The sequence below is a fragment of the Penicillium macrosclerotiorum genome, assembly GCF_028827735.1.
Source record: "Penicillium macrosclerotiorum strain IBT 26536 chromosome Unknown utg000010l_segment0_segment0, whole genome shotgun sequence".
Lineage (NCBI taxonomy): Eukaryota > Fungi > Ascomycota > Eurotiomycetes > Eurotiales > Aspergillaceae > Penicillium > Penicillium macrosclerotiorum.
In genome coordinates this window covers 1,383,126-1,400,741 of record NW_026643089.1, presented here as the reverse complement: position 1 = coordinate 1,400,741, position 17,616 = coordinate 1,383,126, and the positions used below count along the sequence as shown (strand labels likewise).

The following is a 17,616-nucleotide window of genomic DNA, read 5'->3' as shown; positions in this document are numbered from 1 at the left end:
ATCATGATATCACATCACAGGCCAGGCTTCAATGCTTCAAAACACAGACCCAGTAAGCATTTGCACAGCCTTGCACCAAACTCCGTTCCCAAGAGCCTCGCCATCCTTGCGGCCGAGCCCCTTACCTAGGATACTTTCCATCTCCTTTCCGGACAGACCGGATTGGTTGCCCGTGCCGAAGCCGTAGACTTTCGTGGCAAGGGCGTCAATATCAAAGTCTAGCGAGCCGATTTCTTTCGTATCCTTGTCCGTTGAGTCGATGCGCGTGCGCACGGTGAAATCAACATCGATCCGCTTCGCGCCGCCGCTTTCCTTCACTGCTGCGCCCTTCCGGCACGGTATCGAGGATGCAGGCGTGTTACCAAGCAGTGTGCAGCGGGCACGAAGGGAAAGCGCGGTGTCACTAGGGTCTGTGAGAGTGAGACGAGTGACGCCGCAAAATTCGAGCATACGGGCCTCATTCTCGAGGCCGAGTGTGCGGTCCCAGGCGCGAGAGACAAACTGTAGAAGCTGTTTGGGGGCAATCTTGGATTGCTCAATCGCGATGAGGTGGCGTTGCAGCGACTGGAGGACGAGAGATGTGATCGGCGAGGTTGCTTTACCCTTGACGAGGCTCAACTCGAGAGGGAGGTTGGAGGATTCAGCCTTAGAGGATTTGGTCGCAAACGCGCTGGGGTGGAATCTGATCTCTAGCTGGCCGCAGTACGACATAGTCAACAAGGGACCCGTGGTCAGTTCGGCTGGACTCGATGCAGATATGATGGACCAGCCAGTTTGGCGCTCGATCTTCTGGACAGAATCCTTGAGCTCGCGGATATCGCGCGCACTCCACCCGCGGCATTCCTCCGTTAACCGTTCTGCTTCTTGGATCTGAGCGAGGTATTCGTCGCGCATTTCGGTTCCGGCCTCGATCGAGGTGGTTTTCTGTTGAACCTCGACCTGGAGCTGTGAGAGTTCTCGTTTTTTGGCTGCAATCTCCTCCTCGACGCTAGACAGTTTGTCGCGTGCGCTGCGTAGCTCGTCCTGGTCACAGTTCTCCATTTCTTCCACCAGTTGCTGCAAATTGCTGGATTCCTCCTCTAGTGAAGCATGCTTCGCTACCAGGGAGGGCACGATGCTGTTTAGAAGTTCCTCGCGTTTGGACAATAGCTCGTCATCCGCCTTCATATCGTCGGCATGCCGAATAAGGCCTTCCTTCAAGCCCTCGAGGAGTTTCATGCGCCACTCGTACCATGTTGCCTTGCTGAGCAAGCGCGCATGGGTCTTCACATTTCGGAATTGGTTGTCCATAATCACTCGGATGTCAGGAGGGGCCGTGACATATTCCTGGAAAAGGGGCGGATTGTCGGTGTATGTTTCGGCTTCGATAGATCGGATGACTTGGCGGCCTTCCGAGATATATGACTTCAATTCGCGGCAAGACTGGAAAGCGTATTAGTTTGGGAAACTGCGATTGAGTGCTTATTAATGCTTACATGTTGATAGAGCTCCAACATAGGCACGGTACAAAAGCCAGCCGCAACGCAGTCGGCAAAAGTGAAGGTGCCTTGTTTAGGAGCATTCTCGCTAGAGCGTCTGCTCAGCTTCTTGGTAGCGCTGCCAGGGGCGGTGGTATGCCGTCTCTTTGTTGTAGTAAGCTCCATAAAATGAATATTGGTCATGTTGAGGAAATCTTGGAGCTGAATAGGTTCGATCTCGGGATCTTGGTTTTCAGTAGGAATATCTTCATCCTCCTCTGGCTGTTGAGGGTCTGATGCAATATGCAGAGCATCGATGCCCTCTTTCAAAGGGGTCGTTCCTTTCTTATAAGTACCTCGAGGCTCCTGAGTTGGAGTAGTGCTGCCCTTTAGAGGTGAAGAGCTGCGAGCTCGACGAACAGGCGAGCGGATAGATCGACGACTTGACCCATCCTGAGCCAATGGTCCAGGCAATTTGACTCCCTTTACAGGGCTCACGGTGTGGCCACGCAATCTTTTGGGAGAATTTTCTGCTTCTTCCTCTTCCAAGTCGAGTTCAATTGGCCGCTTGCCTAAGATGCCGAGAGCGGCACCCACGTGAAGGCTTTTGCGGCTGCCCACCTTGCCCTTCTTGGGACTCATACTTGAGATCATATCCTTCAAGCTGAGTGTAGGTTCGCGGTCTGCGGTAGTGTTTGAAGGAATATGGCCATCTTCTCGGAGTTCCTCTAGTTCACGATCTCGTTCCTCGTCTGCTTGCATCCTCAACGGGTCCTCAAACCGCACAGCACCACGAGTGCGCTCCTGAGGCACAAACTGAGGAGTGTTCTCACCTAGTGACAGGCGTTTATCCAACAAAGCAGCAACTCGAGGTGATCCAAGGCCTTCCTTATCGATCCCAAGACCAGACGAGCGGCGTTGTCCCCGAGGCTGTAGGACAATGCGGGGAGTCGACTGTCCGTTTGTCGTACTCTGTTCAAAGATACTCAGTCGCGAAGACTTGCGCTTATCTGCGGACTGCTGAATCTCGGGTTGGAATAGTTTCTTCGGGGAGGCGCTTCTGAAGGTGACATTGGCAGACGGAGGAGTTTTACTGGGTGTGGTTGGTTTCGTTTGAGGTGTGGATTGTTTTGATGGAGTTGACGGTTTCTTCGAGGGTGAACGCTGCCGAGTCGCTGACTCCGGAGTGTCTTGTGCTGTAATACCAAGGCTGCTTCGCGTAGAGCGTTTGGGCGGTACGTTAGCCAGACTGGGGCTGCCATTTTCAGACGCTACAGCGGCAACCTGGAATGCGAGAGGTGATTTTGCAGGGGACTTGTTTGGCGAATTCCGGATGTTATCTTGGAATGGGGAGCTTCCCAATTGCCCCGAGTCGGTTTCGAGCTCCATTATCCTCTTCGCTTGTCCTTTGTCTGGGCTATCCAATCCAGGTGGTAGAATGAAACCCACAGCCCCAGTCATATCCATCTCCATGCCCCCATCCGAGTCGTTGTCTCCTTCTAACTCCATGTGGCCTGATCTGGGCATGTCTGGCTGTGTCTGTTCCGCACCACTGCCTAGGCTAGCGGTATTGGTGCCACCTTTGCTCAAGACGCCACCAACGACTGATGTGAACTCCATGGTCATCTCTTCATCATCATTATCATAGTCATTATAGTCGTCATTTGCAGATCTGGTGGGAGACTCTGGCTTGGTAATACCACCAACCATTCCCGTCATTTCCATTGTTTGGTCACCATAGTTTGTTTCCTCACTAGTCGATTTGCGACGCTTAACACTCTGTCGACGACCAGGGGATTTGCCCAGAATACGACCAACTGCATTGGTCACATCCATACTGAGATCCTCATCCTCATCCATACCGTCAGATTCAGGGAAGCCTCTCGCCGAAACGGCTTTAGAAGGATCGACGTTCTCTTGATCCTGACGAGCACCGATGTCCTCCCAGTCAAAACTTTGGCGTTCGCCCTTCTTTATCCAAGGTTGGAAGGCACCGGTAATTTCTTGGTCGGCAATTTCCATGGACATCTCTCCATCTCTATCATCGATTGCTTGAGTTCCAGCTTCCCTGGCAGCTTGGCGCAGTGCTTCATTAAGTCTAGCACTGGAGCTAGAACTAGAGGATACATCTGACTGGATGGTGACACCGGATCGAGCGGTCATGTCATCCATACTCATGGCCGTACTCTCCGCATCAAAGCCATCATCGGATCCCGAAGAATGCTCATCATCATCACCCTCCTCCTCCTCTCCAGCCAAGCTCTGTGCACCGGTATCCTCGCTCCCGACAGAGCTTCCACTAAAGGGACTGGATGAGAGGTCGGTAGGGCCGCGACCTGCTTCAGTAGATGCTGAGCGATCTCGCATTTGTTGGAGATCTTGTTCCCTAACTGGAGAGAAACCAAAATCTGACTCAGCATCTCCCTCAGGCGACGAAGGGGCATCTTTGGCAGGAGTGGGCGCCTGCAGTTGATTTTGGGTGTTTGTGAGAGATGATGCGCGTCTGGTGGAGTTCGATGCTGACGAGGATGTTGCATCTTCGGGTATCTCTACCACGTTCCATGTATGCAATGTGGCCTCGGGGGCAAACGACACTCGACGATTCGCTGTGGGTAGTATGTTAGTATGTTTCATTTCAATTTCAAATAGTCACGAACCATACCCATGGACTTTCGTCTTGCTTCTCGTTTCTCAAGAATATTCAAGCGTTCGCGCTCCCGGCGCTCTATTTCGTCGCGTTCCTTGGTAGCAGCCATTTCATCGCGGATAACCGACGTCGCATTAAATGTATCGAATGGATTAGCGGTATTATCGGGATCAGTGGTGGGGGGATGCGGAGGGGTGGCGAAATCAATCAATAGCCCCTCCTGTCCTTGGCCGTTTCCATTTGCATTTGCGTTCTGACTTGATATATCCCTAGCCGGGGTGCGCCTGCGCGTCTCTTCGAAGGTTGGGATATTTCGCACAGGAGATACAGGAATAGTAGGTTTCAGAATAGATTTAAGGGGGAATGAAGCAGTAGACTGCAAGTTAGAATAAGTCAGCTTTGTTTGTTCTTGATATCGCGTGGTGGAAGTGAATGGACCACTGTATACCTTCCGACGATTACCATTAGAATGCTGAAGAGCATCAAGCCCACCAGGTCCCAGACTCTTGCTTCGGGACTTCTTCTCTTTTGTAGCTGGCTTAAAGTTTGATTCAAACGGTAGCGTTGCTCCGATGTCTGTTGTCGCATTCTCCTTATCAAGCCCAGACGTCATCTTAGATCGCGGAACATGCGCAATAGAGCGACGGGAGCGCGGTCGCGTAGCCGCGGAGCTCGGTCGGGTCGACATATTGGCAGTAACCGCAAGGTGTCGCAGATCATCCAAGCATGATCCGCGCAACAGCGTAGGCGTGGGATGTTGAAATGGGATCGATGGCCAGCCGCATTCCCCTCCGACATGGACGACGCCTCCCGGGCGCGTTAATATCACGTGATAGTAAACAAAGGGGAAGCCCTAACCCGCTCCGTGGCTAGTCCCAATGCGGACTAGCGGCCACACACACAGAATCCACGCCTTTAGCGAATCTTTCTCAACCTCGACGTTCCTTATCCCGAGACCCGACACGCCAACCATTCACTCGACAACGCTTCCTCGTCGACACACACCGCAGCCATGGCGACCGAGTTGACCGTCCAGTCCGAGCGCGCTTTCCAGAAGCAGCCTCACATCTTCCTGAACTCGAAGACCAAGGCCAAGAGCAAGAAGGCTGGCTCTGGCCGCCGCTGGTACAAGGATGTCGGTCTGGGTTTCCGTACCCCCAAGACCGCCATTGAGGGCAACTACATCGGTATGCACGACCTACGATATGACTTTTGATGTCGACACGGCGAAGATCTGCGATTTCTGGTGATTTTTTGGAGGTGAATATGGGGTGCGACAAAAGGACAATTGAGAGCAAGAGTTTTACGAATCGCGATACGGATTGGAACAAAGCAACCGCAACCTATTATTGGCGACAGTACCAATATCTTGATCGTCCCAATATGTCCTTGCTCGCCAACCCTCAACCTCCAAGAAAAAGATTGACCAGAAATCTTGAAGATCTTGAATCGCCACATCCCTCGAATCGAACAACTCGCTAACAGACTGAACAGACAAGAAGTGCCCCTTCACCGGTCTCGTTTCCATCCGTGGCCGTATCCTGACCGGTCGCGTTGTGTCCACCAAGATGCACCGTACCCTTGTCATTCGCCGTGAATACCGTACGTCGCTCCAAATTTTATCTCCGGCTTAAACAATATACTTATAAGAACAGTCCACTTCGTTCCTAAGTACCAACGGTACGAGAAGCGCCACAAGAACCTGGCCGCTCACGTCTCCCCCGCTTTCCGTGTTGAGGAGGGTGACTGGGTTACCGTCGGCCAGTGCCGTCCCCTGAGCAAGACTGTACGTTTCAAATTATACCCCAAACCGATGCACTACAGGGGATACTTGATTCCCATTCATGGTTGACAGCGCATTATGCGCATTCCCATGCAACGGGAGCATCTAAGTCTTTGATAGGAATTTTACTAACTCGTATTTTCCTTTAGGTTCGCTTCAACGTCCTGCGTGTCCTGCCCCGCACCGGCAAGGCCGTCAAGGCTTTCTCCAAGTTCTAAGCGTTTGGTAATCTGGGTGCTCGGAAAGGACGATACGGCGAAGGAAGCGGTTTGAACTGGATATCAGGGAATTTCTTGTACGGGTCGGGATAGTTTACGAGTTTCCATGTCCCAGATACCTTGCTGAGGAATGTGTATCCACACAAAAAGCAAAAATATTTCATCGATCTTCCTGCCATGGAAACCGTACACCTGCCCTTCCAATGGGCTGCATGATTCTGATGCCATCGGTCATCGCAACGATGTTGTTTCCGATGCTGCATTTTTTCCTAGTTACTTCTGCTCCTCTAAGTCGCTATCATTGATGTGATTGGAGAAGAACCGATATTCCAATTTTTGCCAACTCGGTCATATTTATGTTTCAGTTCCCCAGTTCTCTAGACCCTAATTGGTTGTAGTGCAAGCATTTTACAGCAAACACGGCCAATTTCAGTCTCCTCATTGCCGCGACAGTGATTTCCATTGCGGCCCACGCCTGCGCCTTGGCCCCGCAGGCTTCACGAACTGTCATTGAAGAGTTGGCCAATTTTTGGTCATTGGACGGGCCTGCGAGGTAGTTGGGGATGTATCAGGGCGCTGCAATGCATGTTTGTAGATAAGATATCAAGTGGAGGGGTTCGCCAAAGCCTTAATACCATTGCATCTGGGCTTTCTAGTTGAAGAATCATTCCTGTACATGATAAATAATATCGATCGGTCGATTTATATATCAATTAGCAATTACTGGCAATAAACTGTCTTTCAACTCGAATTGCGGCCCGATTATCTTCTATCTACTAAATTTGGGGTCGATCAACAGATACTTCCCATGAAAAAATAATGATTCAACCTTGACATAACATAGATAACAAATCCCTTACTTCCAGTTTGATGTTTTAGGTCTATTTTCAATCGTTTATCTACATGCGTTGATTGATAGCCTGATTACTAGATCCGCTAGACTGATATGGGAGGCAGGAATATATATTCGGCTTCTCGCCATCTCTTTACCATCATAATGACCGAACTGTGATATAATACATTGAATCAAGTGATTAAATTACAGCCCATAGAGAGTCCAAAAATTAAGCTCTAATTCCAGATATTCCCTGGAGTATCCTCATTGATGTATATCCCGAGTCTAGCATTGGATGTCTTACTGTCATGCACATCTAGCGGATCCTCGTGCTGGAGAAACGGCGCTATACCTGATTGGGCGCCGAGAGCCCGACATCGAGCTCCGCCCACCGGCCTGACTTGTCCCTTGGATTCACGACCTCTCGACCGTATCCTTATTCCTGCATCTCTATTCTCCTGGCCGACGGTCTTGCCCTGACTGCCAATTACCAACCCGGTCGGTCTATCGTCTACCATCAACTTCCCTGGAAAGCGCTGCCGTCCTTCTTCCCCCAGGCTTCCGCCATGGCCCTATGAGACATCCCATTGACGATACGGGTGATGATTGAGATTCTATACAAGCATCACCAAGGCATTGACGTCTGAAGCGGGCTCTTCAGTATTTCCGACGCCTCTCCCTGCTCCTTCAACCCCCTTCTACCAATTCGCAATTGAGGGTGTCAACAAATCCCCCATCAACCGGCTCACCCCTCCACGCGATGACCAACTTCGAGAAGTCAGTGAAGGGGGCCACTAAGCTCAAGGTATGCCGGTAGCGATGTAACATTAGCCTCTCGGCAGTCTCGCGAATACTGACGCCCCTTTGCGCAAAAGCTCGCGGCCCCTAAATCGAAATATGTCGAAACAATCTTAGTGGCAACCCACACCGGCGAGGCCGGCGTCGCCGAGGTATTCCGAACACTCCAGCACCGACTTCGCGACTCAGCATGGACGATCGTTTTCAAAGCGCTTATAATTGTCCACCTTATGATTCGAGAGGGCCAGCAGGATGCTGCTCTGTCGTACCTTTCCGACAACCCGAAGAAGATCGCGCCGAGTAATTTCTCGGAAGGTGAGATTTCCCAGGCTGATAGAGTCCCAGAACTTTGTTTACTGATTTCTAGGACAGCTCAGTCACAGGGACATAATATTCGACGATATGCCGAGTATCTAATCGCGCGCGCAAAGGCATTCGATGCGACGAAAACAGACTACGTGCGGAGCGGACCTGGGCGACTGAAGCGATTGAGTGTGGATAAAGGCCTCTTGAGAGAAACTGAATTTGTACAGAAGCAGATTCGTGCATTGTTGAGATGTGATGTGAGTGAGCCGTCTAGGTTGGAGCTATGTCCTCAGGAGCTAACAGAATGGTATTATAGCTGTTGACGGATGAGCCCGAGAACGAGATTAGCTTGACTGCCTTCCGCCTTCTGACCCTTGATCTTTTGACGCTGTACTCGGTGATGAACGAAGGCACAATCAACGTATTGGGTAGGTGACGCAGTGTCTATTACGTCTCGTATAGGGTTCTAACCGTCCATGTTCAATAGAGCACTATTTTGAAATGTCAAGGCCGGATAGCGAACGTGCCCTGGCAATTTACAAAATGTTTACGAAACAAACGGAAGATGTGGTGCAGTTCTTGGGTGTTGCGAGACATTTTCAGTCCGCCACCCGCCTGGAGATCCCGAACCTTAAGCACGCATCCACTGGCTTGGCGGAGCTCCTCGAGGCTGACCTGAATGACCCGGACTTTGATCTTCGCCGGCGCGAATACTTGGCTGGGAAAGGGATAAAGAAGGAGGGACGTGCACCAACCACTGTCGCAACCCCCTCTGCCAGCAATGAGCCCCAGTCCACGTCCAAGCCACCCAAGCTTCCCGAACCTCAGAAGGCTCCGGCACCCGATCTGATTGATTTCTTTGAATCCATCGATCAGAACCAACAACCCATGACCCAGCAACCCGGAATGCAGTATCAACAAACTGCCTTCCAGCAACAGCCCCAGCAGGTCTTCTATCCCCAGCAGACTGGGTACCCCCAGCAGCCCCAGGTGACGGGATACGGTCAACAGAATCCTTATGGGCAAGGTTTCCCCCAGCAGAACACTGGCAATCCGTTTGGACAGCAACAAGTACAACAGCAAGTTCAGCAACCGGCACCGCCGCTGCAGGCTACTCCGACTGGGGCTGGCTTTGGCGGATACACTCCGCAGCCCCAGCAGTATGGGTACCCGGGACAGTTGGCTCCCATCCCTCAAAATGGGGTAGCAACATTCCCGCAGCAGCAGCCCGCCCAGCAGCTCCAGCCCTTACAACCGCAAACGACCGGTACCAACCCCTTCCGACAGTCGATGTTGCTCGCTCAGCAACAGACTGGGGGCCCGCCTCCTCCGGCTGCTCCTCTCCAACGGCAGAACACCAACCCCTTTGCCAAGCGTCTTTCTATGGCTGGCGGGCATTTTTCTCAGGGGGCCCCGGAGCCTGTTCCCCAGGTTCCCCAAATCCCCCAAGCGCAAGCGCAGCCGCCCGCTCTGCAACCGCAGCGCACTGGGACCAATCCATTTGCTCGGAGCTCGTCCGTGCCTCCTCCGCAGAACGCAGGGCTGCAAGCTCCGGCCGCTGCTCCTCTCCGACCCAATCCTACCGGCAGCACTAATCCCTTCCGCCAGAGCCAATTCATCAACCAACAGACTGGGCAAGGATGGCAGTCCAGCGGCCAGCACGGTACCATGGGTGGCTTGGAGCAGCTGGAGACGATGCCCGTCTTTCCACGACCGGGGATGACGTAGGGAGCTGTGGGCTCTATCCCGCTCTCCCATCCTTGTATTCGATTTCTCTTGTTGTCCTTCACCTTTCTTCTTCTTTCCAGTTTCCCCCTTTCCGCCTTTCCCCGTCTTCCTTCTCCTTACTACTACCACCTTCGTCCCCCAATTTCCCGAGTGCTCCCCGCATTGGCTTGCCGGCGCGGGGATATGAATAGATAGAAGTCGCCGTTTCAGCGAAACCAATGGAATTTCTTCTCTAGCGAGACTGCTCTCCTGTGGCCCCCCTGTCCATACTTTTCCACTTGTCCGCGTTTGCATCTGTAGCAGGGGATGGCTCCATTGTCAGGTCCTGGTCCCAGGTTGCCGAATTGGAGTCGTGCTAGCGTCGTGCTAAAGTAGTGCTGAGATCAGATCGGTATTTGCCGGGGGGAAAAGGGCGGGATGAGCTGACGAAAGTCAATTGCTGCCGTAGCTACTACTTGTCTTTGCCAGCCGATCACGGTATTTTCTGGGGAGCTTTGCAATTCCCGGTACTTTGGAAGCCGGTGCATCCTACATGGTCTCCCCCTCAGGTATTTGTGAGACTGCGGTGAGTCTTGGTCAGCCCAACCTGGAGCCCCCCGGCGGAATTCCGCCGACAGACAGCCTCGGTGAGCGTCACCGAGGCTCATATGGGAGAACATCCTGTATGCTTGCACCGGTCGGCGTGGAGTTGAGGGTCGGCCTCGTCACCGCTGAGGTCACGAGGGGAGAAAATCCCAAGCAAGAAATGCAATCTATAGCACAACTCCACCCTCCCCTTCCTCTCGGCCCGTGGCATATCCAAGTCCCACAGGGAAGCCCGAGAGAGAACCCGACCAGCCGGGCCCTCCAGCTGCGGGCGGCCGAAACACGGGCTCTCGTTGCGTTCCCGTGTTCGGATCCAAGGCTGAACCATGTTCAGCTGTCCCAAAGTCTACGATTGAAGGTTGGATTCGCCGAGGCTGAGGTATTTGGCTGAGGTATCTGGCTGGGGAGCCGGTCTACAGTAGCCAGGCTGATGGCATGGGTGACATGATTGGGAATCAATCTACGTAGTCGGCGCAGTCTGAGTAGCTTGTCCTATCCAAGCTCCATTCCGGGTCATCGCCGTGCCGGAGCTGCGTTGGGCTGAGTTAGCAATGCGCCTCCTTCTCCAAGAGCGGATCCGAGCTGTCGGCGATCATAGTGAACTAGTGAACTACGAATCTTGACGGGGTATCGAGGAGAACAGGCTGGATGCTGGATTCTGGACTTGGTATCAATGTTAGGGTTTGGGGGGCCGCCTACTTTGGCTGTTCTTCTGCATTTCTACATTTCGGCTCTCGACAGCCTCCGTCGTTCTTCCTCATCCCAATTCCCCAATTGCACTCACAAAGGCCCATTCTGCCACCTTTCCCTCCCCCTTTTTGGGTCAATTCTCGGCGCTTCTCCCAGAAAAAGACGCCGCGCCCGACTCGCATCCCACTAGCAACGTTAGCGGGGGTCATGATTCGACCATGAGATGATAAACGTGAAGAATTCACTCCCGGACACGGCGGACACCACGGACGCCGTTGAGGATCCCCCTCTCGAGACCGCGTCCACTTCGTCCAGTCTCTGATCCTTCAGTTGATCCTCCAGTCCTCTGGCCGGCTGGCCCTTTGATCCCCCCACGTCGTTTTCCTCCGGTGTGTTGCGAGGTGGGGAAGCGTTCTGCTGATCCTCGTTCGTCTGGGTGTCCTCTCTTCAGTGCTCTTGTTGCTCGTTTCTCAGGGAGGCATCATGGATCCCCCAGACTCCGACTCCTTCCATGGAGGGTTTGAGCAGACTCTGCCCGTGCTTTCACGACCTCCGGCCGCGCCCGCCTGGTCTGAGGTCGATCCCACCCCCCACACGGACCCTGAGACTTGGCCTTCCGACCCTGTCGCCTCCGACTTGCCGCCCGCGATCCCCGCTCCGCCACCAGCTCCTCAACCCGCTCCTGCAACAACCCTCCCAGCGCAGACAACGACCACCGCCACCTCTACGACCACAACCGAGCGAAATGCATCCTCAAAGGTCCGGAAGTCGCGCAAACCCGCCAATGCTGCGGGCGGCAAGTCCACGCTGTTCTGGGTCCATACGGACCCGGAGTCCGCATCCTCGGGCACGAAAGAGGAGACCCTGAAGCGCATCCGGTCGCATGTCATGTCGGAACACAATCGTAAGAAACGCCTGGAAAGTACGAAGCGCTACAAGGGCAAATCCTGGAAACATCTGGCCTTCCAACCTCCGGAGACGATCCCGGGCGCCATGGGCCCCCCCTCGACCCCCGCCGCCCCCGTCCTCTGCGTCCTCCTCGTCCGGCAGCCGCCGAAGCTCACAATCCGTTGAAACATCCTCGACCCAAGAATTGGTGCCTACTACGACCACCGCCAGCTATTACCCCTCCGTGGTGGCGGCAACACCCTGGGAGGTGGAGCCGTGGAGCGAGGAATCCTGGGAGGAGGACACAGTGGACGGAGCCTTGAGCTACTCGGCTGCACCCACCAACCCTTCGCTATGGACATACGTGGGATCTGGGGCCCATGATCCGTTCAACACGGGGCATACCCAGCTTACAGACCGAATGATGCGCCATTTGCAAAATTGTCAGTTTGCCCTCCTCTTCCCCGCACTCCCCCCGCTTTTAGATGACAGGGCGAATGTGGATATGAATGACCCAGCTACTAACATCGACCAATGTCGAACAGTCCTGTGGGACCTCACTCAGGAAGCACATCCATTGCAGACGCGGTATAAACCCAAGCTGCAAGCACATTGGGCTGCCCTTATTCAGCGGGACCCCGCCATTCTCCACGCGACGATCTGCATGTCCACTTCCAATGCGGCTATGCAGCGAGGCGAGCTGCCCATTCGAGATCCAAACCAGAGTCGCAGCGCGCTGGTCGTCGATACTTTCCACCACCGAGGTGAGACGATTCGATTGGTGAATGAGGGCTTGTCGGATCCTGTCAAGTGTTCGAGTGATGAACTCATTGCGGCGGTATCTACATTGTTGACCATTGAGGTGAGTTTACTCTTTGTGACGGTTGGAAGCCACAATCGATAGGATAATACAAGCTGATCTGGTTAGATTGCCTCCGGAAACCCTGATTATTTGAAGATCCATCTGGCTGGCTTGCGACAGATGATTGGGCTGCGCAAGAATTTTGCGGACGTGCCCCCAGACGTTCGATTCCAGATCTCCTGGTCAGCACAGCCCAATTGTATACGTCCTGTGTACAATGGACATCCCTTCGACTAACTTTCCACTAGGACTGATATTCGAGTCGCTTGCATGGCTCTCACTAAACCTATTTTCCCCTTCGTTCGCTCCATCCGTCCCGCCGGGTTCTCTCTCGTCCCACCCAATGACGACGTCGCCCTGTTCGCTACCCGGCTCATCCCACTTATCAAAATTCCTGGCATATTTAGCGAAACATTCACGAAAATTATATACGACCTGCTTGAGCTTTCCTGGTACGCGGAGTGGATTAAGGGCAATACCGGATATAAGGAATTTGACGACGAGGTCGAGGACTACTTCAATTTCGAAGTTCTCTCTGTCGAGTACTCGCTGCATATCGATCGGTACACACCGACCGGCCAAATTAAGGGCGACAACTCCATCGAGGGCTGTTGCCGACTGGCCTGTCTTGGTTTCCACAACAGCGCCATCTGGAGCTTCTACCCCATGATCGGCCCCCTGCTACCCAAGCCTATTCTGGCTCTCCGCGCTGCCCTTGAAGCAACCATACCGTCGGGCCTGTTCGCGCTCTGCCGTGACCTGCTGATTTGGCTTCTTTTCATCGGCGCCGCCTGTAGCCAGATGATGCCCCCGGAGCGAGCGTACTTTGTCTCCGAGCTGGCGACGGCTGCAAGCCTGCACGGCGTCACGTCATGGCAGGAATGCCGCGCCATCTTGTTGGGCTTCTTCTATACGGACCGTGTCCATCTGCCCATGCTGAGACAGATCTGGCAAGAGGCACAGCTCCAGTCTGACGCTACTTCTGCATAGGTATACCAGCCCTTCCTCTCCCATCAGTCTCCATATCATCCTTCGCTCTCCCTATATAATGTAGTTCCCACTCCCCTCTCTTTTTCCTCTCCCGCGCGTGTGAATGCGCAACGGTGGAATTCCCATCTCCGTATATACGATCCGCACTAGGATAAAACCAATGAATGATGCCTTTGAATCTAAAGCCCCCCCCCCCCCCTTTATCTCTCTGATTAGCGCACTGCCGATTGTCACTGGCTGGAACAGAATAGTCCTTATTTGAAAGACTCGTAGCTCGAAATCCGGTCGCAGCGAGTCTGTCCTAATAGCCCGATAGAAGCATACAGACACCGGGCCCATTACCAAGCAGGATATAATGGGACTGGAGAATTCACAAGGCAAATTATGATAATGGGTGAAGGAATCGCCCCGGAAAAAGTTGAAATATGCAAGTGTCATGTTAGGCGTCATGAGATTGAGAGTCTATTTCCCCACATTTCCCCGCACTGGCGATATCCCCGGATTCCTTCATACAAACAATGTCTAAAGAAGATAATTTGTCTAGTATTTATGAAGCTCTATATTGTATGTACAGATGCAATGTTTCCTGCGGCTATGTGATCCACTGAGCTGGGTCTGGCTTGCGTTGGATGAGAAAGTCAAATGACATCTTCTACGGAGGACACCTCACCGCAAAGGCCTCGCCCTCGTCACTGGACGAGATGGCAGTAGACCACATCTGCTGCCGTTTGGAATAGTCAAAGATAGGGTGGAATGCAAGGGGACACCGCTGAAGAGCTGGATCTTAGACGTACTCGCCCCCTCCATACCAGACTCGTCCTCTCCGAATCACCAATCCTTGCTCTTGACCGACAACCCATTCTCCTCCTTTCGGAATAGTGCCGCCAGCTTGAGGCCAATATTCGACCTCTAACCTCTGATTGATTTCATTGATTTTATCAATCAGCAGTCTCACACGCGTCCGATCAACATCCTCTTTCCCGTCTACTCCCTGAACTTGAAACCCGTCATGATTGATAAATCGCGCGATGGTGACATGCGCAGATGGGACAATATAGCGCGAAGCCACGGGGATGCTGGCCTGGCGGACCATATCGAAGATGTCCCGACGAAGGTGGTGGTAGGTGTAGCGTTCGGGGTTGTCGCCACCACTTACCCCTAAGCCTTCTCCCGAAGAAGGCACGAAGCTCAAAGCAAGCGCAGCAGAGTCAAAACTGACCATCGGCTTCAGCAGACGGGTCTGATGAAGCATTGCGTATTCAACAATCTGCTCCTTGGTCGTGCCCTTCGAGAGCTGGAGCGTTTGAACCAGCTCCTCGATTTGCTGTTCCGTCAAGGAGTGCGCCACCTCCAGCACCGTCGTGTGCAAGTTTGGAAGCGGCATTAACCATATCGCTAGTGATTGGGAGGGATGCGTTAGTTGGCACTTTTGTGGAAAATACAATGATTCCACTTGCATGGCGCTACATCCTTCAATTCGCTCTGGATCCAGGATATCAGATCGCGGATGGGAGCAGGAGGTCTGGCCCAGATCACAAGACAGTTGCGAGGGTCGACGAATCCTTCTTCCCTCTCCGGTCCATCAAGTCGCTTGAGAATCTCATCTAGAGTCCAGCCGGCGAAGCTCTCAGCCAGAATCTTCTCGCTTTGCTGCTTGTTTCGACTAACTCGATGGTTCTCGTACCGCAGTTGAAGCTGGGTCTATTTGCTCATAGAGCAAGTAAAGATCAGAACAACGCACAGTGAAGACTACAATTCAGGCAATCGCTCAACTAACCGGATCATCGTTGGTCTCCTTGATCAGCGGCCGAAAGGGGTTGTCCTCGGAGAGTGGAATTGACGACATGGCGAAGTGTATAGAAGAGGATGGGTTTGGTGGTCTGGCGCGCAATTTGTAGAAAACTGAGTCACGAAAGAGCCGAGGTAGATTATTTTTTAGCTCCTCCCCGGGCTACTGGACCCTTCTCTTTTTGTAAATACAGTAATTAACTAGTTAGTTCCTCTTTGATTTCAAATCATCCCGGATCCAACCAAGTTTCAGATTAACCGGGTTTCAAATTAGCCAAATTCTTGGCATTCTCATCAAATAAGGATTGACTGCACCCGCCTGGGCCGGGAAACTATACGGGATTCGTGCGCAGTTGGACGGTAATGAATTTGCGTTTCGGCCAACACCGTCGAGGATTACTGTCTTCGTCATTGTTGTCAACCCAAGAGCCTGAAGACTAGAGAAAGTATACTATTGCCTTGTCGGCCTCGACTTCTCATATCGAAATGAGCATCGTAATCGTGGTATTCCCCGGCTAAATTTGGGAAAGAGTCTGCAAGCTCTCTCCAGTCTCTCATTTCTGTACGCCATCTCTTGACTGCAAAGGCCGAATGGGACCAGCCATCAGGTGAATGTAGGCAAGATCCTTTGGCGAGATAGATCACGGCCTGCGGGTCTGTGAAAGGAGCGAACCTAGTTATCATGGGAAGCTACATCATGAAGTCAAGCGTCGATCACTGTAGTAAATTTCAAAGGACAGTATCGCAAGCAAAATATTAACGGCCACCGAATACACCACCAAGGACTAACGACCATTCCGAATATCTCGTACAAAAATGGTTAAAGTTCTTCAGGTTGTCGCCGAGTTCCCTCCGAAACACGCCATGACTGATAAAAATGGTCAAATTGCCTCGCGCATCCGCAGAATCAAGCACACCGGAGCGAAGACATTATCTCAGTCTGTGGCAAAGTCCGAGTCATCGGAGGTTGGGGGAGGCACGGTTCCATAATGTACCCAGAGGTGGAACATCATCTCGTCAATGGAGCGCATCTTGACACCGCGCAGAAAGCACCGGTCCTCTCGAATGCTCTGCGAAACATTGTTCCACACAATCCCGATGGCCACAGTGACCATATGATCGTACAATGCGAACAGGTTGTGATGCTCCGGCAGAGGCTCGATCGCATCGATGGCCAGGTCCCAGAGCCGGTGCATGCGCAGAACAAGTTCGATACCAACCGACCAGCTGACATAGTCGTCGCAGCCCCTCAGACGTTTGACACTGACCTCCTGGAAATGCATATTCTTGTTGGTGCTGTAAAAGGATTTCATGTACCGAATCGTCTTTTCGATTTTCTTTTTCGCGGGTGCTTTGCGCATGTGCTCGTTGTCGGCATCACGAGCTTCATACTCATCGTCCTCGCTCGCATTGGAGGCGCCATCGGAGCTGCAGTCACACCACTCGTCGCTGTTGTCATCCTTACTATCGACTATGATGGGCTCTTGGCCTGTTCTACCCTCGGATGGCCTTGAGAGAGACTCCCTGGTTGTAGACAGCGATTGTTTTTCTTTTCTAGCTGAAATTACAGAAGACCAGTTAGTGATGTATATAAAGAGAAGTGAGATCTTGTCCCCGTTGATCTACCTTCGCTGAGATCCTGGTTCTTGATAGGCTCTTCTTTGCCAGTGTTTTCAGGAAAATTCGGCATCCCGGCCCGCTTTTCAGTCATCTCAGCAAGGTTATCAACCTTCGCAGTCTCCTTGGGCAGCATGACGACACCAGTTTCGACGACACTTCTAGGGACTGGAGTGTGAGTTTCACCTGAGGTGAGTGACAGCTTGTCGGCCTTGTGAGTTTTGCGCCTCTTTTCCTTGAAAGTCTGCCGCTTACGCGAGGCTGGCATAACTGAAAGGGATAGGGAATAGGGTCTTGGATAATCTGGCAGAGGAAGAAGGGGGGATGTTGTGGAGAGGATGAGTGGAGGAGGGGGAAGTGTCGGAGTGACTCTTAGAGACCGACTGCGATTGCAACCATCTGCGTCAGGGGGTTTGCGTTTGAT

The 17,616-nt window shown here is 52.7% G+C and overlaps 6 protein-coding genes across 6 annotated transcripts; 3 read left to right on the top strand and 3 right to left on the bottom strand.

Annotated features, from left to right (window-relative positions):
• Nucleotides 1–36: 36 nt before the first annotated feature.
• Nucleotides 37–4,792, bottom strand: N7462_010143 (kinetochore-microtubule binding complex subunit SPC105; the record flags this gene model as incomplete). The annotated part of the gene is made up of 4 exons (XM_057081857.1): nucleotides 37–1,422; nucleotides 1,476–4,063; nucleotides 4,120–4,480; nucleotides 4,553–4,792. 4 exons carry the CDS (start codon nucleotides 4,790–4,792, stop codon nucleotides 37–39), a joined length of 4,575 nt encoding a protein of 1,524 aa, XP_056928897.1.
• A 324-nt stretch (nucleotides 4,793–5,116) lies between these two features.
• Nucleotides 5,117–6,105, top strand: N7462_010142 (40S ribosomal protein uS17; the record flags this gene model as incomplete). Its single annotated transcript, XM_057081856.1, has 4 exons — nucleotides 5,117–5,291; nucleotides 5,599–5,706; nucleotides 5,760–5,890; nucleotides 6,037–6,105. The coding sequence occupies 4 exons, from the start codon at nucleotides 5,117–5,119 to the stop codon at nucleotides 6,103–6,105; spliced, it is 483 nt and encodes a 160-aa protein (XP_056928896.1).
• Nucleotides 6,106–7,700: 1,595 nt separating this feature from the next.
• On the top strand, nucleotides 7,701–9,772 carry N7462_010141 (ENTH domain protein; the record flags this gene model as incomplete). The annotated part of the gene is made up of 5 exons (XM_057081855.1): nucleotides 7,701–7,745; nucleotides 7,816–8,053; nucleotides 8,111–8,301; nucleotides 8,361–8,472; nucleotides 8,532–9,772. The coding sequence occupies 5 exons, from the start codon at nucleotides 7,701–7,703 to the stop codon at nucleotides 9,770–9,772; spliced, it is 1,827 nt and encodes a 608-aa protein (XP_056928895.1).
• A 1,758-nt stretch (nucleotides 9,773–11,530) lies between these two features.
• On the top strand, nucleotides 11,531–13,787 carry N7462_010140 (uncharacterized protein; the record flags this gene model as incomplete). Its single annotated transcript, XM_057081854.1, has 4 exons — nucleotides 11,531–11,969; nucleotides 12,139–12,797; nucleotides 12,864–12,979; nucleotides 13,046–13,787. The coding sequence occupies 4 exons, from the start codon at nucleotides 11,531–11,533 to the stop codon at nucleotides 13,785–13,787; spliced, it is 1,956 nt and encodes a 651-aa protein (XP_056928894.1).
• A 784-nt stretch (nucleotides 13,788–14,571) lies between these two features.
• On the bottom strand, nucleotides 14,572–15,633 carry N7462_010139 (uncharacterized protein; the record flags this gene model as incomplete). The annotated part of the gene is made up of 3 exons (XM_057081853.1): nucleotides 14,572–15,182; nucleotides 15,230–15,488; nucleotides 15,565–15,633. 3 exons carry the CDS (start codon nucleotides 15,631–15,633, stop codon nucleotides 14,572–14,574), a joined length of 939 nt encoding a protein of 312 aa, XP_056928893.1.
• An 877-nt stretch (nucleotides 15,634–16,510) lies between these two features.
• N7462_010138 (uncharacterized protein) lies at nucleotides 16,511–17,460 on the bottom strand (the record flags this gene model as incomplete). The annotated part of the gene is made up of 2 exons (XM_057081852.1): nucleotides 16,511–17,133; nucleotides 17,202–17,460. 2 exons carry the CDS (start codon nucleotides 17,458–17,460, stop codon nucleotides 16,511–16,513), a joined length of 882 nt encoding a protein of 293 aa, XP_056928892.1.
• Nucleotides 17,461–17,616: the final 156 nt, after the last annotated feature.